Source organism: Miniopterus natalensis, chromosome 7 (assembly GCF_054644295.1).
Source record: "Miniopterus natalensis isolate mMinNat1 chromosome 7, mMinNat1.hap1, whole genome shotgun sequence".
Classification (NCBI taxonomy): Eukaryota; Metazoa; Chordata; class Mammalia; order Chiroptera; family Miniopteridae; genus Miniopterus; species Miniopterus natalensis.
Window position 1 is genome coordinate 80,528,326 of NC_142087.1, and position 25,282 is coordinate 80,553,607.

The 25,282-nt window shown below is 56.3% G+C and overlaps 1 protein-coding gene across 1 annotated transcript; it reads left to right on the forward strand.

The window, feature by feature from the left end:
• Nucleotides 1-1,553: 1,553 nt before the first annotated feature.
• NPEPL1 (aminopeptidase like 1) lies at nucleotides 1,554-17,970 on the forward strand. Its single transcript, XM_087819197.1, has 12 exons — nucleotides 1,554-1,706; nucleotides 2,151-2,336; nucleotides 2,758-2,928; nucleotides 5,909-5,998; nucleotides 6,467-6,548; nucleotides 8,199-8,341; nucleotides 13,856-13,933; nucleotides 14,828-14,928; nucleotides 15,548-15,671; nucleotides 15,923-16,099; nucleotides 16,618-16,728; nucleotides 17,218-17,970. Exons 1-12 carry the CDS (start codon nucleotides 1,557-1,559, stop codon nucleotides 17,374-17,376), a joined length of 1,572 nt encoding a protein of 523 aa, XP_087675323.1. The 5' UTR covers nucleotides 1,554-1,556; the 3' UTR covers nucleotides 17,377-17,970.
• Nucleotides 17,971-25,282: the final 7,312 nt, after the last annotated feature.

Below are 25,282 nucleotides of genomic sequence, written 5' to 3' on the forward strand. Positions count from 1 at the left end.
TCAGGCACAGCTTACCTCCCTCACCCTCGAGGACAATCCCCTGCTGCCTCGGCCCCTGCTAGAACACCCTGCACTTGTCTGCAGTGTGTTTGCAAACAGAAGAAAAGAGTGATAGATCTTCATACGTGCTCTTCGTACCCTTTACAAATGTGTGAAAACATTCAGCTGCTGTAAAATCTTTTGAAGAAAATAAGATCCAATTAGCACCGACTTTTATGTCGGGAAAGCTGAGGGTTTCGAAGGAATTCACTGCACTCATTCAACAACTGTGTGTTCAGCACCTGCTCTGTGCCAGGCACTGGAGAAGAAAGCAGACAAAAAGACCTGCCTGGAGAATGCTGAAGCTCGTAGTCTAGTGGGATGTTTCCTAGGACCATGGGTCAGAGCTGCGGAAGAGACAGAGCAGCCGGGAAGGCAAATGTGTGGCTGTGACTGGACTGCAAGTCAGGGAGCTAGGAGAGGGGCTGAGAGCCTCAGATGCCACACTAGGGAGTTGGCTTCGCTATTTTAAAAGTTGATCATTAGGAGGGGACTCAGTAAGAGGAGTGATGCTTGGAAGTAGCTGGAGGTAACAGAGAGGGCTACCAACCTAAGGCCCTTGAATATTGGGCGTGGGCAGGATGGGGTAACCTTTTTATTTTTAAATGACTCTTGGGTTCAGCTTCCACAACTGGATCATCAATCCCTGAACTTTCTATCTGAGCCACCCTCACCAGAGTCACACCCACCATCCACCAGGTGCCCCCCCTCTTCAGTGACAGATGACTCAGGTGCTGTCTTGTAAACCACCCACTGACTCCCCGATTCTCCTGTACCCTCCTCTCTCCCTAAGCTGGGTGGGAGGCTGCAACTTGCCCAGACTGTTGCCAGATGACCTTTCCTGCAGAGGGGTGGGCTTGGGGAGGGTCCCCCACTCAACAAGGCAGTGCCTGGACTTACAATTGGCCACCCCAGAAACAGCAGCCTGGGTGGAAGCCCACATCCCTGACACCCCTGTCACATCCAGGACAGTGCCTGGCAAATAGCAAGGGTCTGAGCAAGGTCGAGGACCCCATTCAGTGAGGAGGAAGAGATGACATTGCCCAGCATGCCCGGCAGTGGGCCTCCTGCAGCGTGGAGCTCAGCCTGCGTAGGGCTCCTGTACCCGGGGCGCTGGAACGCGCTGGGGTGGCCCTGAGGTTGGGCCTGCGCCTGCTCCGACCGGCTGGAGGTCAAGGCCGCCGGCGCCCGGGCCCCGCGCCAGGGGCCTGGCTGGGAGCGGGGCTCCCGGCCTCGAGGGCAGGCCCTGCGCGGGGCGCCGGTCGGGGCCTGCGGGCCGGGCCCGCCCGGAGCCGGCGGGAGCTCGGGGCCTGCTCGGAGTTTGGGGCCCGCGCCCCGCGCGCGCCCTCGCGCCCCCTCGCGCCCCGGGCGGGCCCTGCACGTCTCGCGAGCGGCCCGGAGCGCGGGGAGGCGGGGCGGGCGGCCGGGCCGGGCTGGGGCGGCGCCGGGGCCCGGCCGGAGCGGCGGCCCGAGCGCAGCGGGCGCGGCGGCCGGCGGGGGGGCGCGGGCGGGCGAAGATGGCGAACGTGGGGCTGCAGTTCCAGGCGAGCGCGGGGGACGCGGACCCGCAGAGCCGGCCGCTGCTGCTGCTCGGCCAGCTGCACCACCTGCACCGCGTGCCCTGGAGCCACATCCGCGGGAAGCTGCAGCCCCGGGTCACCGAGGAGGTGAGCGGGCCGCGCCGCCGCCATGCGCCGCCCCGCGGGCCGGCGGAGGACAGGCGGGTCCGGGCGCGGGGGGCGCGGAGGCCCCGCCCGGCCCGCCCGACGCCGCCCGGGGCGCAGGCCTGGCGGCCTCCAGGCCGGCCGCCGCCTCCGCATGGCCGGCCCCGCGCGCGCCGGGCCTCCTCGAGGGAGCCGGCGCAGTGCCCGCTTGTCCCGCTCTCAGTGGCACCTGGCCGGGGCCCACCCGCAAGGGCTCCCCGCGTTCGAAGCAGAGCAGCCCCACACTGGCCCTGTCAGCCCCGCCGCGTGGCCCGCGGGCGCAGTCGTGCCGCAGACACACACTGAGCCCGCGCGACGCCCGCGCCCGGGACCCGCGCCCCCCCCCCCCCCCGCGGGCACCCGGCGCGGCCCGCGCGAAGCCGTGCCTGTCTTTGTCTCCCCTCCCAGCTGTGGCAGGCCGCCCTAAGCACGCTCAACCCCAACCCCACGGACAGCTGCCCCCTCTATCTGAACTACGCCGCCGTGGCCGCCCTGCCCGCCCGCGTGAGCCGGCACAACAGCCCCTCCGCCGCGCACTTCGTCACCCGGCTGGCGCGGACCTGCCTGCCGCCAGGGACCCACCGGTGCATCGTGGTGAGTGCCGCGGGAGGGGGCGCTCTGCCGTCGGGAGCCCCGCGCTCGCCGCAGGCGCTCAGCGCTGCTGCAGCCCCGCGGGTGACCCCTGTCTTCCAGACGGGGACACTGAGGTCGGAGAGGAAGCCATCTCCCCCAGATCAGTTCTGTAGGCACGTGGGAGACAGGCCCAGACTGGGGCCTGCTGTCGGCCCTCCCGGTTCTGCTTTCCTGCTGAGGGCCTGGAGTCGCTGAGGTTTCCTTCCTCAAGTAGCAACACTGTGGCCTGGGGGAAGGCCCCGGGCGATGGCCGGGTTGGGCCACCTGTGTCCAGATTGTGTGCTGGCGGCCTCAGAGCCAGCTGCGAGCCCCAGCGCGGCCATCGCGGCTCCCTGGGTGGCCCTGGCCTGTCCCTTCTGCTCATCGGCCTCCTCTGCTGCAGATGGTGTGTGAGCGGTCGGACGCCTTCGCCTCCGCCTGTGCCCTGGCCCGAGCCTTCCCCCTGTTCACCCACCGCTCGGGGGCTTCCCGGCGCGCCGAGAAGAAGACGGTCACAGTGGAGTTTTTCCTGGTGGGACAAGACAACGGGCCAGTGGAAGTGTCCACTTTGCAAGTGGGTGTCCCGACGTTCAACCAGTGTCCCTGGGCCACTGGGAGGGGTGTCTGGGGAGCACTGTCTCCCTTCTTTAAGAAGATGGGAGGGCTGCTGTAATTCCTGAGAAGGCCCCAGAGGCCTTTCCAAACAGGCTCCCAGCTCCCTCGCCCTCAAGGTGGTCTTTGTTTTCAGGGTGTGGTTCTGTTCAGCCAATGGTTGAGCCCCTAAGTAGTGCCAGGCGCTTTCATGTTTTCACGCTAGTAATCCTGTGCGCGTATATATCACACTCCCCTTTACAGCATACTTTTATGTATGTTATTTCACTGGATCCTCAGAATAATCCTTTGGGGGCAAGGCAGGGCTGGAAGTGATTTCCAACTCAGAAGTCCTTGTATGGACTGAATGTCAGGTTCCTCCTTCTGTTGGTGTGACCACCTCACATCCACCACTGTGCCTTTGCCCTCCCCACCTCCAGTCCCCACTCCAGCAGCCAGACCCAGGTTGTCCTTTCTCCCATCTCACCCTTCTGTCTTGGGAAAGCTGTCACCGTCACCTCCGGAGCTCCTGGAGGGCAGGGACGTGTTCTGACACATAATTTCCCCAGCACTTTCCCACTGCCACTATCTTGGGGTGCCCCCTCCCACACTGCTTTTCTGGACCACTGTAGTAGTCCCTTAACTGGTCCTGCTGCCTCCAAGTCCCTCCCTCCAGCTCCCTCTCCCATTGCTTTAGGAAGCCAAAGCTGGCCACATGATCACCAGTGGCTACCGAGTGCTTGTCAGGCATCAGGCCCTGCTCTTGGCGAGTGTGCGCACACTCACAGGTCAGGTTACTGAATTCTCACAATGGCCCTGTGAGGTGGCTCCTGTTATTATTCCCATTATAGAGTTGAGCAGACTGAGACTCAGAGACATGAAGTGACTTGCTGGGGCCACACCAGCAAGCGGTAGAGTCAGGTTTTCACTGAGGCTGCTTGCTGTCCGTCTTGAATTGTGAGCACTGGAGGTTCTGATACCCCGTGTGGCCTTTTCTTCTCTGTGGGGACCTCTTCAGCCCCCATCTAGGTCCTTGTCCCCTTCAGGTGTCTGTGGCCTCTCACACATCCCCCCCTCTGTAGTATTGAATGGAATGGTGTGCTGTGGCCTCTGCTGGACTTGAGTCTCTTGGACATCTTTGGATTCTGAGTCCAGTGTGGCACATGGTAGGTGCTCACATGAGCATGGATGGAATGAGTGAATGAATGATCCTGCTTTTGTGATGAGGAAACTGAGGTATGACAAAGGGCGAGCGCTTCCCCGAGTCCACAGGGCTCTGTGTGCTCTCTGCCCTCGAACCCGCACCACCTGCGTGGGGGAGCTTGCTCACTGGAGGTCTGCATGGCGGCCACCTGGCCTCCTTTGAGACGAGTCTCAGGGCATTGACGCATTTCTCAGACAGCAGCCACGGCCTGAGTCAGAGATGAGCAGTGGATCTCTGCGACGCCCACAGGTGGGAACCCTGGTCCTCCCTGGGGGAGAGCCCGCTGACAGTCACCGGGACCCCACAGCCACATTTCATATCTGAGTTGTCAAGTCCTACGGCTCTGCCTTTGAGGCTTTGGGGTTTAATTACCTCAGAACAGACGGAGCTCACGAAGCAATTAGATAGGGCCTGGGATGTGGAGGGGCTGGCGCTATCGACCCTGAGCCTGCCCTCCCTGACACCAGGGGGCTGGAAAAGGTGCAGATGAACGCAATGCTGTCTGCACCCCGCTAAACCTGCCTTAATCCTTTAATATCGTTTCCTGTCTGAAGCTTCGGGGAGGGGGGATCGAGTGGGGCAGAAACAAATGAGAAGGCAGAAAACTTGCAGGTCAGGGGTGAAGCAGAAGTGAAATGGGGGGCAGCCAGTTTCTGGAACGAGTCTGCAGGTGTGCGTTGGCCCCTGCCTGAAGCTCCTGTGGTGGCTGGTGTCAGGGTCCTGCTCCAGTCTGGGTGCTGGGTGGCGGGTCAGTCACATACAGCAGGTCTGCCTGTTTCTTCCCTCCTGTGCCCAGAGCAGTATGGCATCAGATCACCAGAGAAACGAGGGTGGGCGGGCATTTACAACACATTTTCCCAGGGGGCTTATGTCAGAAAAATGCCTCCTGGAGGGCCAGCAGGCCAGAGGCTTGGGCCACAGAGTGGTTTTACCCCTTTGGGAGGATCCTGAGGAGCTTCTGGGGGCTGTGGCCTCTGAGAAGTGCCTCATAGGATGGCTAGGGTCTTCATGAGAACAGAAGGGAGGGTGTATTAGCTCAGGCTGCCATGAGAAAATACCATAGATGTGGCCGCTTAACCAACAGGCATTTACTTCTTGCGGTTCTGGAGGCTGGAAGTTCGAGAGCGGGGTGGGTTCTGATGGGGGCTCCCCGCCTGGCTTTCAGGTGGTCACCTCCTTCTGTATCCTAATGGGGCAGGGAGCGTACTCGGGGCTCATCCTTCTCGTAGGAACCCTAATCCCATCATGGGACCCACCCTCAGGACCTCCCTGCGGCCTCCTGCTACCATCCCATTGGGGGCTGGAGCACAGCGTCGGGCCTGGGGGCTCAAACGTGGCCATAATCGAGGGCAGCACCTCCTCCTGAGAGGGCGTGGGGACCGGCAGAAGCCACAGGCAGGAGTGCCCAGGGCACAGGGTCATCCGCCACTGGGAGGAAGAGGGTAGGAGTAGAGGAGGCTTGGAAAGGAAGGTGGGCCCCACTTATGCCAGGTCAGGACGCCAGGCTGAAGGGGCGCTGTGTCGCTCTGGAGGTGGGTGTGAACTTTCTGTAGATTGCGGGGGGGGGTCAGGAACTGGGGCGCCAGAGCAGGCAGCGTGGCTCCTGCTTCCCCTCCGCCTGCCCCTTGCTGTTTTGTCAGCAGCCCCATAACCTCCCCCAGGTGACATGTGCCTCTGACACCTTTTGATCGCCAGGGGAATGGACGAGAGGGCAGCCCCTTCCACCTGCCCCCGTGACAGCCTGTGATTTTTTTTCTAGTGCTTGACAAACGCCACGGATGGTGTACGGCTGGCGGCCCGCATTGTGGACACACCCTGCAATGAGATGAACACAGACACCTTCCTTGAGGTGCATGGCCTGAGGTTCATGCCAGGGAGCGGGGCCAGGATGGGTGGGTGTCGGTAGACCCCAGGGAGGGTCATAGGAAAGCTGGGGGCTAGAGGGCGACAGTGTTCAGTCTCTGCACTTTGCCTGGGGAAGCCTGGGGCTGCTGTGGACAAAGTCCTACTGTCCACGCAGCTCCAAGGGGCCAGCAGCCTTGACCGAGGGCGGATGGGGGGGACAGAGCCTCCTTCGAAGGCCCCTCTGCAGGACTCCAGCCATGAGCTGCAGGAAATTGCAGTTTGGAGGGCGAGCCTTCTCTCCTGGGTTTAATCACACTCAAAGCGAGAGAGTCAGAGCCGCTGGCTTCCAAGCCTGGTTCCTCCCCAGCCATGCAGCCATCAGCTCGTCCTTGGCCCAGAGCCTTGGCCTCGCCTTGAGTTAAGCCATCTTCACGTGTCTTTGTGGTGGTGTTTTTTCCACAAACACATCCAGGAGATTAAGAAAGTTGGAAAAGACCTGGGGATCGCCCCAACGGTCATCCGGGACGAAGAGCTGAAGACAAGAGGATTTGGAGGTGAGTGGGGCTGGTCCTTGCAGGTCTGGGCCTCGGAGTGCTCTGGGGCACCTTGGCTGGCAGAGTGGCACTGGGCCACATGGTGTGTCATCCCAGACTTCATCCTGAAAGAAACCGGCCTGTATCTAACCCCAAGACCGGACCCTGGGAAGCAGACCGTCACTGGGGAGAAAAGAGGCAGTGATTCAGATTCTGATTCAGATTCTGGAAGCCGTGGGAGCCAAGTCCTCCCCCGCCTGCTCCCTGTCCAGCCTCCTCACGTGGTGCTGTCCTGGTCCCTGGGCCAACTCAGCAGGGCCTTTCTGTTCCTCGAATACACACGGTCACGTCCACCCCAGGGCCTTGTACTACGGCTCTCTCTATCTGGAATATGTTCCCCCAAGATACTCTCAGGGCAGGGCTGCCACACCCTGCACACCTCGGCTCAAAGCCACTTCCTCGAAGAGCCTTCCCTGATTACCAGGTCCATCTCCTGCACTCCCTGGGCCCTGGAGGGGCAGTGAGGACCAGGGCAATGTCAGACCGGCTGGGGAGGGTCACCATATTTGTTATCTGTGGCCTCAGAACAAATTACCCAGAAGGTAGCAGCTGAAAGGGACACACACTCATGATCTCACAGCTCTGTGGGTGGGGAATTGGGCCCGGGGTATCTCCCAGGCCGCCATCAAGGTGTGGACTGGGCTGCCATCATTTGAAAGCTTGACCGGGGCCAGGGATGTGCTCCCGGCAAGTCTCACTCATGGCTCTGCCAGCAGGCCTCGGGCTTGCAGGCTGTTCTTGACACGTGGGCCTCTCCTTGAGTGGCTCACAATGTGGCAGCTGCTTCCTCAGGGCAAGGTCTCAGTCAGAGAGCAAGAAAGAGCGAGCAAGCCCGAGATATAGACAGGGTCTCTTTTTGTAACCTGATCTTGGAGGTGGAATCTCATCTGCTATATCCAGAAGAGGTGAGACACGAGAGCCTGTCCATACTTAGGGGGGGAGATCATCTTACAGGTGCCAGTTACAAGTGGAGAGGCCACTCCTGTCAGGGAAAGCTTCACAGAGGAGGCATCCTTTGCAGTGGGTCTTGCAGATTGAGTAGGAGTTTGTCAGGCACCCATTATTGGCTCTTGCCCTAGTTGGAGTGATCGTTCAGTTCGGTTATTGGGGGGCCTGAGGCGTGGACTCTGCCCACAGCAGGCCAGGGTTTTCTCGAGAAGATGGGGCGTAAACTGAACAGTGAGGCAGCGGTTGGAGTGAGCTTGGAGAGGGTGGTGCGGTGCCGAGTGCACAGAGGGTTCAGGGCGGGAGAGCGAGCGTGGGCTGGAGCAGCCTTGAAGCATTGTCCAAAAATCATTTCATTCTGCAGGCCTGTTCATTTCTTTCTGGGAACGATACAATATTTTTTCCTCAGCGGGTTTTCTTGCCTAACAATGCTTCGCATAGAATTCGTGTGCAGGCCAGAGCTTTGGAACTAATTTGCATTCCTCATCCCCCGCTGGCCGGGGCAGGAGGGGGCAGGGAGCTCTGCCTGGCGCTCAGCTCTCCAGGAGAAACACCCCAAAGCCAGAGGAGACCTCTGGTGGGAGAACCGGTGTTTCGGGGGGGCTGCTGGGAGTCCTCTGCTCAGTTCAACCTGAGCCTAACCGCCCCCCCCTGTGCTTCCTGTAGGAATCTATGGCGTTGGCAAAGCTGCCCTCCACCCCCCAGCTCTGGCTGTCCTGAGCCACACCCCGGATGGAGCCACCCAGACCATTGCATGGGTGGGCAAAGGGATCGTCTATGACACCGGGGGTCTGAGCATCAAAGGGAAGGTGAGGTGCTGGGGCCAGCACTCGGGCAGTCCAGGGTGCGGGGGACCCAGGTGGGTGTTCTGCTCTCAGTTGTTGGAAGAACGTGGCCAGGTTTCTGGGAGCTCGAGTTGGGCGTGCCTCTGGGGAGCCGGGTTCAGGAAGAGAGTCAGTGGGCCCGATTCGCCTTCTGAGAGGGATACAGTTACATGCCCACACTACAAACAGGCGTCTGGAAACGGAAAATCTGGATAGGATCCAGAAGCAAGCTACAGAAGTGATTTACAGGGTAGGAAAGCAGAATCGGGAGGCAGCGTGCAAGGAATCAGGTGTCTCTTTTGTGTGGAGATGAAAAGGACCCGGGTGACGCCCCCCCATCTCCACGACTGCCCCAAGTTTCCAGGGACAGAATGCTCAGGGGTGGTCCACACAAACCGCTCAGAAAGCAGACGCCCAAGGTAAAGCCAGGGGGATGTGGGCCTGGAGGCAAGCTGCCTGGGAGCAGGGCTGTGAGGCCAAAGTCTCAGCAGTCACTCCTGTGGGTGGCCCTTGAAGTCCCCCGTCTCAGGAGGATGGGTACCTATGGAATGCCCATCTGTGCCTGTGTGCACCCCCCTCTCTGAGCAGCCTGCCCTCCTCCATACCCAGCGCGTTTGGGGCCTGCTGGGCGTAGGAGCCAGACACCTTCATCTGCTCACCCCACACACTTGTGCACCAAGCTTGGGCTGGGCTCTAAGGGACGGAGACTGGGGAGGGACTCGGAAGGAGCAGACATGTGAAATTTATGCACAAGGAAATCTGAAGGGAAGAGAAGCTACCACCCCCAAGAGGAAGCTTTAGAAGGGAGGGGACAAGCTGCACTCGTGCAGAGCAGACATGGAGAACTAGCTGCCCGCGTGGCTCACAGATGTGTCCTCTTGACCCAAATGGTGTTTTAAAATTTGAATTAGTTACCACCTTTTAAAAACAGGAAGGATACTCACAAAAGACTGGATTTCTGACCTTTTGTAAACTCAGAAGATCTGGCAGTGCTGGTTCCACGTTCCCACCTGGTGACATTGTGCTGGAGCTCAGTGGTGGCTGCCCCGTGGATAGAGCCTACATACTGCAGTTTGCCCTACACCCCACCACTCCCTGTTGCCTCTCAGACATTGAACCCCAGTGTCAGTTGCTATTTAGAGTAGGTATTGTGCTATTATTTGCCATTTTAGCCTGTCTAGTGTATTTGGTGCCTACAGTAGATGATCTGGGGGTTTTTTTTGTTGTTTTTAACATCTTTCCTCCTTCAAGCAACAAAATTATTTTCAGGACTAATCAGGAAATGAAACTAATTATAATAAAGGTTTTAAAAAGCACACACCAATAGTGAATTAACTAATAGTGAATTCTCTTTTACTGAATTCCATACATATTTTCATGCCAGTAAAAACCTTAAAATAAATATTACAGTACGGATGAAGGAAACTGATGGATTAACACTTTTAAATAGCATTAATGTAACTTTATTTTTTATTATTGTATTTTATTTTTTTATTGATTGATTTTAGAGGGAGGGAGGGAAGGAAACAGAGAGAGAAACGTCAGTGTGTTGCTCCACTTGTTTATGTGTCATTGGTTGATTCTTGTATGTGCCCTGACCAGGGATCGAGCTGCTAACTTGGCTTATCAGGATGACATTCTAACCAGTAGAGCTACTTGCCCAGGGGGTAATTTTTTATTTTTTTTTTAAAGAAAAAGCTTATGCCTCCATACTGGTTGTGCTGGTAGAGATTAGCCTTGTAGTTGCTGTTCTCAGGCCTTACCGTCTGCAGATCTGTCAATGACTTTATCAGAATTGATCTTCACATCTTTACATTCACTAGACAGACAGAGGTACCAGATTTGCTAGTCTCTCTTCACTCGTGGCTGATAAAAACACTATTAATTTTAATTTTGAGGAATTTTTTTGACATGAAGCAACCAATACACACATACTCGGGAAGAGTCTTCAGCGTATGGATTGCTTGGTAGAGGCTGCTAAAAATCCAGTTTCCCAAAGAAGCCAGAAATTGTGATGCTGTCCATATGTTCAGTTCTTTGAGATGTATTCTAGCAGCTTTTGAATGTCTGTGGAGTAAAGACATTTTAAGCACAACTCCGGGTGTTCACGTAGATTGAGAGAAGCCAGGAGACCTACGCTCGTGGCACCCTGGAGTTTGCTTTGAATGCACTGTTTGAAGGCAGGAGCATGTGACATCGCAGACACTAGACACCATGACACTGACGCCAGCCCGCACGATTCCGGCTGTTCTGAACCGTCCTCAGAATTGAGGCTCATCGCCGAGGCTGTGTGCGCGGGGCCAGCTGTGAAGCCGGCAGTTATTACCATCCATTAGAATAATGTTTCTAAAAGGATAAGTAATTAAAATAGGCATTTTGAAGCTTTTATTTATATGATTAGGACTCACTTCAACCAACAACAGGTTTTTTGGGGGGAGGAATAATTTATCACTGATGACAACAGGCAAACTGACTTTTAGTCGGTTTATTACTGCCTTTAAATTCCCCCTGGCTGATGAGTCCTCTCTAGCTCCCCTGGTGCCCCCCCCCACCCCCCGCCCCTTGCCCTGGAGGCAGCTAAGTGCTGGCTGGTAGAACTGTGGGCTTGTTTCTTCTGGGATCAGATGCTTTTTTGGATGTTGGCTGTTGGAGGGTCAGAGGGAGAAGCTGGCTTCCTATGAATTAGTCGTTTTGCTGGTGGCACCAGCTCCCAATTTAGCAGGAACTATCACAGCGCCATTTCCAAAGGTTTCAAAGGCAAATCAGGATCATTGTGAACTAGCAGGTGTCAACTATGTTAGTCTCAGACCCCTTACACTCTTAAAAAATATGGATCCAAAGAGGTATTGTGTATAAGGGTGATGTCTGTTGATATTTACCCTACTAGGAATTAAAACAGGGAAATTTTAAGGATATGTTTACTAATTCATTTTTAAATAACAATATAAACCCATTGTTGACTTGCATGTTAATGTAAATGGTATAATTTTTTGAAAATAACTGTATTTTCCAAAGTGAAAAAAATTAGTGAGAAGAGTGGCATCATGCTACATTTTTGTAAATCTCTTTAAGTGCCTGCCTTAATAGAAGACAGCTGTGGTCACATTTCTGCTTCTGTATTTAGTGTATCTTGATACATTGTTTCAGCTGAAATGTAAAAAGAAAATCTGGTCGCATTCACTTTATAGTTGGAAAGGGAGTAGTTTAGTACAATTCTCAGAATTGAGGCCGTTCTTGTTTGCTATTACACTAAGACTTGACAAGTGGTAGCTCTGGAAAGATTCATTCTAATGTGGAACCTGAAACAATGTCAGTGAACTTTTATGCTCTGTTACATTAAAATCACATGGTCCAGCTTGAACTTTGAATGCATATTGTTTGCAGAGTTATGCAGAACTTCTGAAACTTGACACATTTCATTATATCATATTATTTTAAAAATCACATTTGTTAATATCACCATCCTCTCATGTAAAAAGCCATCGATGCCCTAGATGGTTTGGCTCAGTGGTTCTGTTGGCCCTGGACTAAAGGGTCTCAAGTTTGATTCCGGCCAGGGGCGCGTGCCTCAGTTGCAGGCTCGGCCCAGGTCAGGGCACATGCGGGAGACAACCGGTGGATGTGTCTCTCGCACAATGATGTTTCTCTCTTTCTCTCTCTCCCTCCCTTCCACTCTCTGTAAAAAATCAATGGGGAAGAAAAAGTCATTGAGTATTCAGAAGCTGGAGGCAGATACAAGTTTTCCAAAATTCTGATTTTTTTTTTTGATTTTTTTTTTTTTTGCTTCAAAGCTCAACTTTATTTTTGGCAACAAATAACAACAGAACCATTTTCCTGGAAGTGAGAGGCTCACTTTGTTCATTTTTGAGAAAATATTTGCCAGACACCTGAATCTGAATAGCCACCACGTGCGTGCTGTTCTCTCAAGTAAGGGCGCCGGTGAGAACAGCAGCAGAGTGAGATCAGCACGTGGGCCGCGCCCGCCTCGCTCCCGCCGGCCCTCCGCCCTCCACCGGTGGCTGGAGCCCTCGGGGCTCTGTGAGCACCGTCCGCTCCCTCAGACTGTTGAGAGCTGCTGTACTCAGCGGCCGAGGTTTTTTCAGGTTAATAAGTTGACTGCTTCACCAAGGAAACTCAAGTGAAATGGGCAGTGCTTTTCTTTCCTAGAGGGCTGGAAACGAGGCCAGGCACCACCGGCTTACTCCATGCCATGCCTCTCTCTGTGCTGTGCCTGCAGCCCACTTGTCACTTGTGGCTGGTAGGTGCAGGTGTCAGCGCAGTGCAAAAGGCAAATGCCACCTTAGTGTCCCTGTGGGAATTGTTTCTTTTATAAAAGTAGGAACGGGGTATGGGGGCGCTAAGAGGAGAACACAGTAAGTAGACTTACTGTTGCAGTCGGGCATTCGTCTGGTTGGGAGGCTGCACCAGTGACAGGGATGCAATTCCAGTGACCATCACGAGCTATTTTCTATGGGCCATTTTGCAAGTGGTTTGATTCCAGATTCTAGGCCCTGTTTTTCTGTTTAAACAATCCTGTGCTTTCTCGCAGTTTAGGTCAAAAGAGACAGCTTGTTTTCAAGAGTGCTAGCTGGGTCATTTTCGCTCGATTTAATTGTAGAAGCAGCTCAGTTTATACCTAAAAATACTTTCCATTAAAACTCTAGGCTCATGTAATCCGATAAAGGTTCAAAACATCTCTCGGTACATTTCAAACCCGAATCCTTACATGTGATGACCCGCTGTTAATTTAAAAATATGAACCTGTCAATTAGCGTTGGGAGCCTATAAAATGTAAAAATATGTAACCACTCTCCACCAGTTTATAGAAAATCACATTTACCTCTGTGGCAGGAGGGCACCTCTGTTTCTAGCCGCCTCTCATTAAACCGGTCTACCCGGGAGATGCTAGCAGATGGTGGGCAGGGTGGTGGGGCTGCAGGTAAACTCACCAGTGGGAGTGGGGTTGCTGATGTGACAGTGACATTTGGGAAGAGCTCACATTAACCCAAGTGGATTGTTCAAGAAAGTGACGTGGAGGAGCAAAGAGAGCCGAGAACAGAAGTGTCAGGGCCAGATGGTGACGGCTTAAGTGCCAGAGCGAGGAAGTGGGGCCTGTTCCCTGGGCAGCCTGGCTATGGGTCACATCCCAGCTTCCAAGCTGTGGTGGCTGTGGCTGTGCAGCACCCTGGCCACTGCAGCTCTGGATGTCCCACTGCTATGTGTCCTTTGTCCCCTCCCCTGAAGTTCCCTTGGATAACCCCCAAAGGTCTCTTCAGGTGAAAGGGTCCCCTGATTTCTGGCCATTACTTCCTGTTGCTTCTAGAGAACACCCTCCTGGCCAGTGGGAATTTCCTGGTTTCCCTTCTCTAGGTCCTGCGGATCTGGGGAACCCCTCTGGGGCCCTGGTGGGACGGGCAGGGTGGGATGGGGCAGGTGGGACACTGTTGCATATCAGTCAGCACCCACTCACCTCTCTCTCACCATTTGTGCTGTCCTTAGACCACCATGCCCGGGATGAAGAGAGACTGCGGGGGTGCCGCAGCCATCCTGGGGGCCTTCAGAGCCGCGGTCAAGCAGGTTAGTGGGGTCCCACCTCTGCAGGCCTGGTGGAGGGGTCTGCACCCATCAGAGGCCAAAGGCTCTGAAGGTGAGAGGCAGAGACAGCTTCAGGGTGGCCGTCCCTGCCCTGGGGCTGTGATCACGTTCAGTGGGCTGAGGTTCAGTGGTGTATTCTATGTGTCCTTTGGTACCATAAAAGCCCCGGTACCATAAAAAGTTTTTGTTCAACCAAGGTGTGGTGTGCCCTGACCACTGTGGGGGTGACTTACCTTCTTAGTGTAGCTCCTTCAGGCCCATTCTAAGAGGCCCAGCCTTTCCTGTCATTAAATACAGGGTCTCCTCTCTCCATAGGGCCTACCTGTTTGCGTGGTTCCTGGGGGTAAACTGAAAGTGTGAGCAAAAGGTGTTGGCAAAGTTTTGAATCATGCCTGTTTCCCTGAGCAGAAATTCCAGGAGAAAGGAGGCTTGGTCCGCATGGGGTGGGGGCACCCTGACTGCTCTGGGGCTTCCAACAGGGCAGAGGGGCCAGCACCTCTGGGGCCAGGCCTGGAACCAGGCCGGCGCTCGCTTCTACTCTGCTCGACCTCATTTGAAATGGACCTTCCTAGGGCTTCTCTCAAGCAAAGCCACAGGCCACCGTGAGCTCTGCAGGGGGATGTGGCAGACAGAGCACGAGTCATCTGCTCTCTTGTCCCCTTGCTGGCTGGAGATTAACAAGGAGTGCAACCAGCATTCAATGAGGCACTCACCTCACTCAGCAATGCAGGCCCAGCCTAGGGGACAGGGCCCAGCTCCTGCTACCTGCCTGCCCCGCAATGCCCTGCTGCCTCCCTAGATGTGCTTGTCAGAAGGACTCGAGGGGTCTGAGCACCACCAGCCTGTAACTGGATCCTCTGCCCACATCCCCTCCAGGGTTTCAAAGACAACCTGCACGCCGTGTTCTGCTTGGCCGAGAACTCAGTGGGGCCCAATGCAACGAGGCCCGATGACATCCACCTGCTGTACTCAGGAAAGTAAGGCCACCTCTCTGCTGGCTACAGTCCCCTCTGGGCATGCTGTCCCCTCCTTCCCAGGCGAGGACAGATTGAGTCATTCCAGGTTGGGGGGCAGATTTCACCCTGCTTACTCCCTCCAGGAGGTAAATTCTGTTGGAGGACACCCTATTACAAGTAGCCCTGGACCACAGGCTGCTTGCTTCCAGGGGTGCCCAGGAAGGTGCCTGGCTCAAGAGCTCAGGACCCACCCTGATTTAGTTGGATGAGCTCTTCACCCCCCTCACAGGTGCCCCTCCCCAGGGTTACCCTGAGAGGTAACCCTGCATTTACCTAGGGCCAGGAACTGTGTAAATGCTGCCCACACAACCCTGTTCTCTGTATGATAGACAAGAAAACAGGCCCAGGAGCTGGGTGGCTTGTCCCAGCTCCCAGCTGAAGAGTGACAGGGCAGGACTGACCTGATGGCTCTTGACCCTGGCACTGCATGGCTGTAGGGGACAGTGGTGTGTCTGCCCCCCCCTCACCCCGGGGGCAGTTATAGAAACAAGGGCTCCAGATGGGGTCACCCAGTTCCAAAGGGACTCACTCCCAGTGCCCCAGGGAGTGCCACCCTGAGTGGGGTCCCTGCCATCCACAGGACTGTGGAAATCAACAATACGGACGCCGAAGGCAGGCTGGTGCTGGCGGACGGTGTGTCCTACGCCTGCAAGGACCTGGGGGCCGACATCATCCTAGACATGGCCACGCTGACTGGAGCTCAGGTGAGAGCCAAGGCCACCTGGACTCCAGGAGGGAGGGGCTGCTGTCAGCTCATCTTCATAACCTGGGTAGGGACCCGGGGAGGGTACAGGCCAGGGAGCCTATGCACTGAGGCCTGGGGGCCAGGCCAGGCCAGGCCACCTTCCTCCCCCCCACGTCTGTCTGCGTCCCGCTGCCTCTCTTTTGACTTCTTTGTTTCCTCTCTTTCCTTGTGTGTTTCCCTCTCCTGGTCTCCCACGGGGCCACCTCCCAGGGCATCGCCACGGGCAAGTACCATGCCGCTGTGCTCACCAACAACGCTGAGTGGGAGGCAGCCTGCGTGAAGTCGGGGAGGAAGTGTGGGGACCTGGTGCACCCGCTCGTCTACTGCCCCGAGCTGCACTTCAGCGAGTTCACCTCGGCCGTGGCGGACATGAAGAACTCTGTGGCGGTGGGTTTGGAGTGGCGCCCAAGCTGGGGGGAGGCAGAGCCCCGCCCTCAGGGAGTCATTGGGACCCCAAGAAACTGCAGCAGTGTAGATGAGGGTCGCCCCACGAGGCCCTGGTTCTGTGCTGTGGGGGGGCACCTAAGGGGGGAAGGATGTACCAATCCCCGGCTCCCTGCCAGCGCACCCACCTCGTCGGGTGCTGGGTTTCCTCCCTGCCTGAGGTCTGTCTGCTGCCCCTCATCAGCCCTTTTACTGGCTGCCCCCTCTCCCTGGGGTGAAGGCAGACCTAAACCGACATGCAGGGTCCTGGGGGTCCCGGGACCCTTTCAGCTGTCCCTCCTCTGCACTGGACCCTCCCCCCTGGGGAGGCAGTGGCTGAGGATGGCAGGGTGGGTCCAGAGTGTGGGGGTGTCCACAGCAGGCCCAAGCAGAAGCAGCCCTGAAGGTTCTCGTGGTGGAACTCCTCCACGCCCCCACTGCTGGGAGGGGAAGGGTCACCATCTGTTCTTCTGTTTCCCCAGGACCGGGACAACAGCCCCAGCTCCTGTGCTGGCCTTTTCATTGCTTCACACATTGGCTTCGACTGGCCCGGGGTCTGGGTTCATCTGGACATCGCCGCACCTGTGCACGCAGTGAGTCCAGAGCCTCAGTGGGTACCCTCCCCTCCCCGATTAGGACACTTCCTTAGCTGGCCCGCCTGTCTGTGCCCCCACCCATGCCTTCCCCTTGAGCTCCAGACTGCAGGCTGAGCTCATCTGGAACATTCTGTATTGAGGGTCATATTGCTCATGGCCCAGCCTCCCAGCCAGCTGTGGTGCCGCCGATCTCTGGTCTCCTCATCCCTGGGAACAGAGTAGCTGCTGTGTGCGGTCATTCCCTAGACAGGCCGTCCTCGGCAAGAGGCCCAAGGCCCTGGATCTTACCATTTTGCACCCCGATGAGACCTGGGTGAGGTCAGAGCCCTCCTTGACCCTGAGTGTGGCAGGACAGTAGAAGAGGGTCTGCAGGGAAAGTGGGGGGTGGGTGTCTTTCCCTGGTCCAGAGCCCCTCCCCACAGAGGCAGGCTCACTGAGTGGGTCTGGCTCCACTGGCAGGGATTTTCACCTGCACTTTGCCCACAGGGTGAGCGTGCCACGGGCTTCGGTGTGGCCCTCCTCCTGGCACTCTTCGGGCGAGCCTCCGAGGACCCTCTGCTGAACCTGGTGTCCCCGCTCGGCTGTGAGGAAGATGCCCAGGAGGGGGACACGGAGAGGGACTCCAAGAGGCGCAGGCTTGTGTGAGGCCAGCTAGCCGCCTGACCCAGCAACAGAGGGCTCTGCCTCACTTTGCACTAATTAATTTTAAGCAATTGGAAGATTACACCTTGAGATGGGCTTTGGTTTGTTTTTGTTTTTAGTTGTTGTGATGATGGAAATGGCTCCTTATGTCTTAGAAGACAGCTTAGGGGTTGGTGGGGCTCTGGGGGAGGGGTGGAAAGCACTGGGCTATTGCTGTTTGAGTTGCCTGCGGGACTACTGCCAGCTTCTGCAAATTGTACTCCCTCATGGGGCCTTTGCATGATCTTGGGCTCCAGGAAGCATGGGCAGCCCCAATGCCTTTGGCCTGCTGGCCCTCAGGCCTCCTGCATCTACTTGGTGCCCAGATGGGTGCCTGTGGCCCTGTTTCCAGCCCCAGGCTCCCCACATGACACCCACATTACAGAGAGCCCAGGCCTGTGCTGCGGCCAGGGCTGCTGCTATCTCCAGGCAGCCCACCCCTTTGAAAAGGTGGAGGTGACTTGCTGCAGGGACTTAATTTTATAGTGAGAGGAGCCTCTATTCTGGCCCCTTAGAATTCACTGGCGGTTGAATTAAATATGGCTGCACCACAGCACATCTTTGCCTCTGTCTCACTCTTTCTCTCCCCGTTTTAGAACCCACCCTGAGGCCTGCCCCCGGGTCTGAGACCCTGGCCCTGCTGTCACATTCTCCCAAATGAGCATCAGGCTTTGCAAGCCCAGGTCTGCAGGGATGGTTGTCACAGCCCCCAGCACATCCTGAGGCTGAGTGTTGCACTGGGTCAGGTATGTTTCCTTGGCACTGAAGATACGATCCTACTGCTGAAGGGCAAGACCTGGCCAGGATTCAGGGAGACGTCCCACCTGGGCCCAGGTGAGGCAGGTGAGGCTGGCCCCAGGGCACCTGGGAGCCAGCTTCTTCTAAGTTCCAGTGAGAGTGAAGGCAGCGCCTCTGTCCCCTTTTGTGTTCCGTCCCAGCAGCCACCTGGGCACAGAGGAGATCAGGGGCTCAGGCCCCATCTGGCAGAGAGGCAGCTGCCCAACCTCCTCTGCTGGGAACAGAGGAGTGAGAACATGGCTGCAGGACACATGTCCCCAGGCTGTGCCCTGACCCACTGACTACCTCACCCCGCCCAAATGTCCCCAGACTCCTAAGTCCCTTCCCCACCCAGCCTTGGAAATCAAGGTGACTCTTTCTGGGCTTGATTCCAAATAAATATTTATTAACTGCCTGGTGTGTGCACAGCCTTGGCTCAGCCGGAACAGGCAAGCAGCAGCTCCAACACCTGGACCCTGTCTGGGAAAACTGTGGCATGACACCTTAAGTAACAATAATAGCAGTCACAAGGCGGTCGGTCGGTGGGCAGGGGGCTCTGTGAGCCCAGGGGAGGCATGACTAAGGTAGCCGGAAAGGCCAGAAGCCTTCATGGGTCATTAGCTTGCTTAATGGCCTTGCAATAAGCAGCTCTCAACAGTTTCCCTCTGAGATGCCCCGAAGGAAACAGAGGTCACTGAGGTGGTCTAGTTCCTTCTCCAGGCAGCTGGCACTATCCGCTCTCAGGGTGCTGCAGGATGCAGGGTCAAAGAGCAGAAGAACTGAGTCTCCCTTGTGTGGACACAAAGGTGGCCTTAGGGCAGTTCTGGGGAGCAGGGGTGAGCAAGGACCCAGCTGGGGCCTTGCCTGCGTGCCTGGCGTCAGGGAGACTGGGTGGGGGAGGGGTGTGCTGTGAGCCACTCCCAACAGCCAAAGGGCTTTAAGACAAGACGACTGCTTCCCCTGGCCCCAGAAAAATGCTTGTGCAAAGCCTGAACACCCGGTCCACATCGGGCAGCTGGTTGTATATGCTTGAGCAGGCGATGCCAAGGAAGTGCTCCAGATGAACTTGGCTACAACTATTACCACCAGCACACTGTAACTGGGGAGGGAGGTGGGTGTCAGCACTCCTGTCCCAGGAGAGAGGAGGCCGAAGCCCTGCACTCAGCCAGGTGGGAGAGGGGAGCAGGCTGACCATCACAGCCAGTGCAACTTCCTGTGGGTAGGTCTGAGATCCCAGCACCCACCTGGGGTTGGAGGGCAGCCAGGAGCAAAACATGGTACCCAGCAGACAGGAACGAGGGACAAGAGGGAAATATCTGTTTTGGGAAAGGAGGTACCAGGTGTGGAAAGGATTCTTGGCTTCCTGCTGGAGCTAATGGTCTTCTCTGGGGCTTGGGGAGCAGGCAAGAGGACAGGAGACCCCACTTTCCTCTGTTAGACAGTTAAGCCTAGATGCAGGCTGTCGCTATCGGCTTGTGTAATGGAGAAAACCAGCTGTCCCTGAGTGTTTCTGGAGCTGACGGGATGCAGGGCAGTTCTGGGGAGCAGGGGTGAGAAGGAGCCTGAAGGTTTGGAAGAGCCCAGGGCTGGGAGAGCCTTACTCGTATCTCGCCAGGACGCCTCGGCTCAGGGAGCTGACTTTGTCATTATAGACCACCAGCTCCAGGTCCTGGCTGCAGCCCCAGCTCTGGTCACACAGCCTGGCCACCACTTCTGGACCACCCACCACTGGGCTGCTGGGCTGGTAGCAGACCTCAGCTGCTGGAGCCAGACTGTGACGTTGCAGAAGGCCAGCCGGCCCGCATCCTGCAGTCTGTGGGAGTGGGCTGTACGAAAGAGGGATGCAGTCAGCAGCACTTCAGGAGAGGGACCACAACTCCAGTCCACAGCACTGAGACAAGAACCCCACTCCCAAAGGTCAGGTCTGTGTCAGCAGATGTTTAGGGAAACGGTTGGTTGTTACCTGGCTCTCAGGAGGACGAGGAGGCCACTGGGCCCTGGGAGAGGGGCAGCCACCCTGGTCGCTGAGATTTTCAGGCTCACCACCCACCCACCTTGAGACAACCAAGCTTTTGCTTCTCCCTACCCCTACCCTGTTCATGAGAGGGAGGACTTCTCACTGTCACGCCCTGGCCCCTCATGGCCCCTCATGTGACCCCAGGAGCCCCCTCCCCCAGTATATGTTTGTTGAATTTGAATTTGCTGTGTGATTTTTCTGCCCAGAGCCCCCGTTCAGACTGTGTTCCCTGGTGAATTGATGTTCAGCATTTTTGTTTATTTGTTTGTTCTTTAACAAAAGGTTGTTTTGGTTTGAGATTCAGCAAAACATACGCTGCATTCAGCTTTCTCCCCATTCAGGAGTCAGTAAATGAGTTGTTTTCCAGTCTGCTTCGAGTCCTTGCCTCAAATGAGCCTCCAACAAGATAATGCATTTAAAAGCCCTTGGAAAAGTACCAGGCCCCACGCACATTTGAGATGCTGTCATCATGTGAGCGGTGGCTCAGCCCTGCACCCTGAGCCAGGCTCAGCTTGTGGAGAATCCTGGCCCAAACGTGGATAGGACTGGGGGTGGGGCTGCCTTCACATCCTCCTGCTGCCAGCCAGTTCCCCAAAACCCAGGCCTGCCCTACCGCTGATGGCCCAGGGAGCACCATGCCTTCCCTGGCAGCAACATCTAGGGGGGCCAGGGGACAGGTGTGTGAGGGCAGGAGTATCCAGAAGACCAGTGCGTCCTCAAGAGGCGGAAAGGGTCCTCACCGGCTTCCAACTGGTGGGCTATTTTCACTTCAGTCCACACTGTGGTCCTGTTAGCTTTGGGATCAGTCCAGGGAGCATTCTTCCATCAAGAAAACAAAATAATAAATAAAACCCCCAAATTGAAAACCTTAGAAACCTGGCTTACATTCACCATTAGCAAAATTAAAACACAAGGTGCCTTCTACCTGAAACTGTGAAAAACTCCATGCTGCTCAGACCCCTTTCCCCCACCCCCACATCAATTTAGGAAGTTTCCACTAACTCCATAACTATAGGCCTCTTTGTAATGCCTGAGACTCCCCCCCACACACACGGTTGGGTGGCTTTCTGTGGCAACCAACCGTGAGCATGCTTGGTCCGGTGCGGTGAGGGCTCCAAGCTGGCTTCCTTATCCAGTATTTATTAAGCACCACCCCTACTTAACCCCTGAAAAGCTGATCTCTATTAGGGACATCTTCCTAGCCAGAGGCAGGTGGAAGTTGGCTTTTGACCAAGGTAACTTCTAGCAGCATCAAAGGAGCAGCCAGAGCCACTGGGCGAGAGGCTGGAGATAGACTGTGCCCCTAGCACCCAAGAGGGCTGTTTTGAATGAGGCCATTGTGCTGGAAGGATCCCCCATGCCGACCTCAAATGCCCAGTCTTGTACCAACAGTGGGGATGGTTATCAGTGACCACTAGCACAGCTGACATTTCATAAGCACTTTGCCTCATACAAGGCAAGTTATCTTCCCAGCCAGGCGACAGAAGCTAGTGTGCACTGTGTGCATGTGTCTGGAGGGGCACAGGCGACCTGTGTCCTCTTTGCATCATTCTGCCTTCTGTCCTAAGACCTCTGACCTTGGAAGCCCCTCCCCTACAGAGGAGGCAGGTGAGTCAATAGAAGGACAAAGCTGTGGATGGCAGACAGAGAGGTGTGGCCAGCTCAACCGGGCTCATCACAGGCTACATACCCCAGGGAGCTCTGTGTGTGGCCCTGGGCCCCAATTTCCTCATCTGTAAAATGGTTGGGCCCTGGATCCCTCTGGCCTCCTGTGACCTGAGAGGTGGAACAGCTGAGTGTGCTGCTTACAGGTTTGGGTCAGCAAAACGGTTCAAATTTGGACTCAGCTGGTTTTGTAGCTGCAAGACCTGAGCCACTCAGCAAGTCCGCTTATCTGGAAACACAATGTACCCATGAAAGTACCACCTAAAAAGGGAAAAGCACTCCTCTGCCTGCACACTAAAGCCCCAGCGTGCATTAGTAGCGCCCGGCCACTCGAGCAAGGAGGGGCACCTGCAGGGCTCTCTCCCGGCCTGGCGAGCATTTGGACCAGCTGGTCCTGCCTCTCCATGTCTGCGTAATACACCCTGCGCCTGCCGCACGCTTTCACGGCCTTGAGCAGAGACGCAGTCCTGAGAGGTGGAGGAAAAGCAAAGCACAGATCCCGAGAAACAAGGGCGGGGGGGCGATCACGTGGGGCCAGCTGCCCTCTGTCCCAGCCTGTGCCCTCCAGCGTCCCCCACCCCCCGGCCCAGCCGCCAGGGCACCCAAGGAAAGGCGAACGCCCATCATTTTTACCTCAGGACACAGTCCCCAAAGCCAGAAGGAAGGGGCGGCACAGGAGAGCCTGGGGGCTGGAGCGAGGGTCCAGGCCTGCGCCGCACCGCCTAAGCTTCCCGCCTGCAGCCGGGGCACGTGCCCACGTGACCGCGAGCTGCGCGCGCACCCGAGCGCCTTTGCGGGCGGAAGGGGTGGTGCCCGACGTCCTTCCGGCCCGCGCGGAGGCTGCTGGGAGACTCCGACTCGGGCGGCCGAGTTCGTGCAGCGGCTGAGCGAGGGGCGACCGGCCACAGGCCTCGGTGGCGTCCGGCCCCGCGCCCCTGGGAACGCGCGGAGCCCTGAGCCTCACGTCGCGCAGCCCGGAGGGACGGGCTGGCGCATGTTGTGGACTGCAGGGGGCCGCCGCCTCAGCAGGTGCTCGGAGGGAAGGCTCCTCGCGTTCGCACAGCAGGAGCTGAGCCGGTGGCCGAGGCCGCCCAGGGGGCGCCGCGCTGGGCCCGCGCTCGCCTGAGCCGCGGGGCTTCCGGCTTGGGAAGGTTCCGAGGGCCCGCAGCGCCCGCCACGCGGCGCTCACCTGTGAAGGGTGGTGGTGGTTTTCTTTTTTGGTTTGTTGGTTTGTTGTTGTTTTTGAGATTTTTGAGACACTAAATAAATTCGCCCGGCGGGTACTGCGCCTCCGGAGGAAGGGTCTCGGGAGGACAGCCCCACCAGCCGGTTGGGGCCCAAGAAAGGTGCTGTTTCGTCCTGTGGCTGGAGAACGGCGAAGACCCACAGCCTCCACCACTCGGGTAAGAAAATGTGCTGTAAACAGACAGCTCACTAAGTGCGGTTATTGCCGAGGGGGCCAGTTGAGGAAAGCTTCCCTCCGGGAAGTGATGAACTGAGCTTGCAGGGACAAGTGAATATTAAATGGTGCAGAAGATGGAAGAAATAATTTCAGGCAGCGGAAACTGCATGTGCAAAGGCCCTAGGGTGGGACGGGTGATGCCAAGCTAGCGAGCAAAAGGAGGAGAGAAAGGGGGTGTAGAGATGGGGGGCGAGGTTGGGGGGAGTGCTCGGCAGAGCCAGAGCGTGTGCAGCCTTGCAGCCATGCAGGGAGTTGAGTTTTTATTCCGAGAGCAACGGGAGCCAGTGGGTTTTGAGTAGATGAGAAACAGGTTGAATTCGAACCTCTCAGAGCCCTCTGACTGCAGGTCACGCCCACAGGGAACCCACTTTCATACTCAGTTGTAGCTGGGATGAATTCAAGTTCCAGGGAGGCCCACGGCTCTAAGGGCCAGTGAGAGCAAACATCCTTAGGGGCCACAGGTCATAGGTGTCTGACCCTGAAAGCCAGGTTCCCTTCTGTGGTAGCAAACTCCACATTTCTGTCCTCCACAGTGCACAGGTAAGACATGGCTTTGCAGTACTGCCAGGTGACCTTGACCTAGTGACCTAGTCACCCTGAGCTTTAGCCTCTTCTGGGTAAAATAGGGAACAGAGTACAAACGCCCACCTTGCTTGAGGTTGTAAGAGTCAATTGGGGTCAGCGGTCATGAAAAACCCACAGGTAGCAAGTATAAACTCTTCACAAAGAGAAAAACAACAATTTGAAGGTACTGGGGAGTGACAAGTAGTAAGAAGTTGAAGGGGACTCAAGCCTTGAAAGGAGGGAAGTCCATGGGAGAGATCCATGTCCACATGACTTTTCCCCAGAGAATGCTATCCAGTCCTTAGCCCCGAGTAGCTAGAATGCCAACAGAAAGCCACTGTCCCATTGGTATGAGTGTGAGAACAAAGTGCAGGGGTCTGGGCACATGGAGGTCATGGTGATAGGGGTGGCAGAGGATGTTCTGCTGGGAAAGAAGCCAAGTCTGTGCTGAATATCCCCTTAAAGCTTGGCCTGGCCTCCATTTCTAGTCACAATAGAGTGGAGGGACTGGATTTACCCTGCAGGCTTAAACAAGTAAGACACCAGACAGATAGAAAGCAATGGTTTCCAAACACTGGAAAACAGGCAGCACAAGAGAGTTACCCCTGAGAGAAGGGAAACAAATGCAGTGTACCCCCCATGTGTTAAAACTGACTGCCCGGATTGATTTCCAGGCTGCAGTGCAGGGCGGAGGAAGCCACTCAGAGCCCAGTGGCCTTCCTGAGTGGGGAACAAGTTGAGGATCAGGAAGCCCCAGCAACTGGAGTTCAGGACAGAGAACAAGAGCTGAGAGCTGCCTGGAGAGAGAAATCTAGGCAGCAGACTCAAGTCTTCCACTGAGTCCCGCTGAGAACATGCACGTGAGCAAATTACCCACGCTGGGGAAGGACCACCCATGGGAGCAGAGGTCCGCGAGCACTCATGCAGGCAGGCTGGATGGGCCTGTTCCCGTAGGCAGGGGCACAGAAAGGCCTTATTGGGCTGGCTGCCTTATTTACATACCACCACTCAGCTCCACACTGAGCCCTGTGAGAAGTGCGCCCGGGCGCGTGGAAACAGCTCAGCCAGGTCATGGAAGGCTGAGTTGAGAGAGGAGCCACTGCCCACAGGAGAGAAAACTTTGTGATGCTAACCTGGTAGACTGCCTCTAAAACAGCAGAAAGAGAACAAGAGAAGAGGGGGAAGAGGAAGGGAAAAGGGAGAAAATCAGCATTTCTGCAGAGCATTTTTTAACAAGATCCAGTCTTCTTGCATAACAAAAACAAAGGCGATGTCCGGGATAAAAGTCCAGCATTACTTGGCATACCAAGAATGAGAAAAATCAGACCAAATCTCAAGGGAAAAGGCAATCAAAAGATGACAGCCCAGAGATGACCCAAATGCTG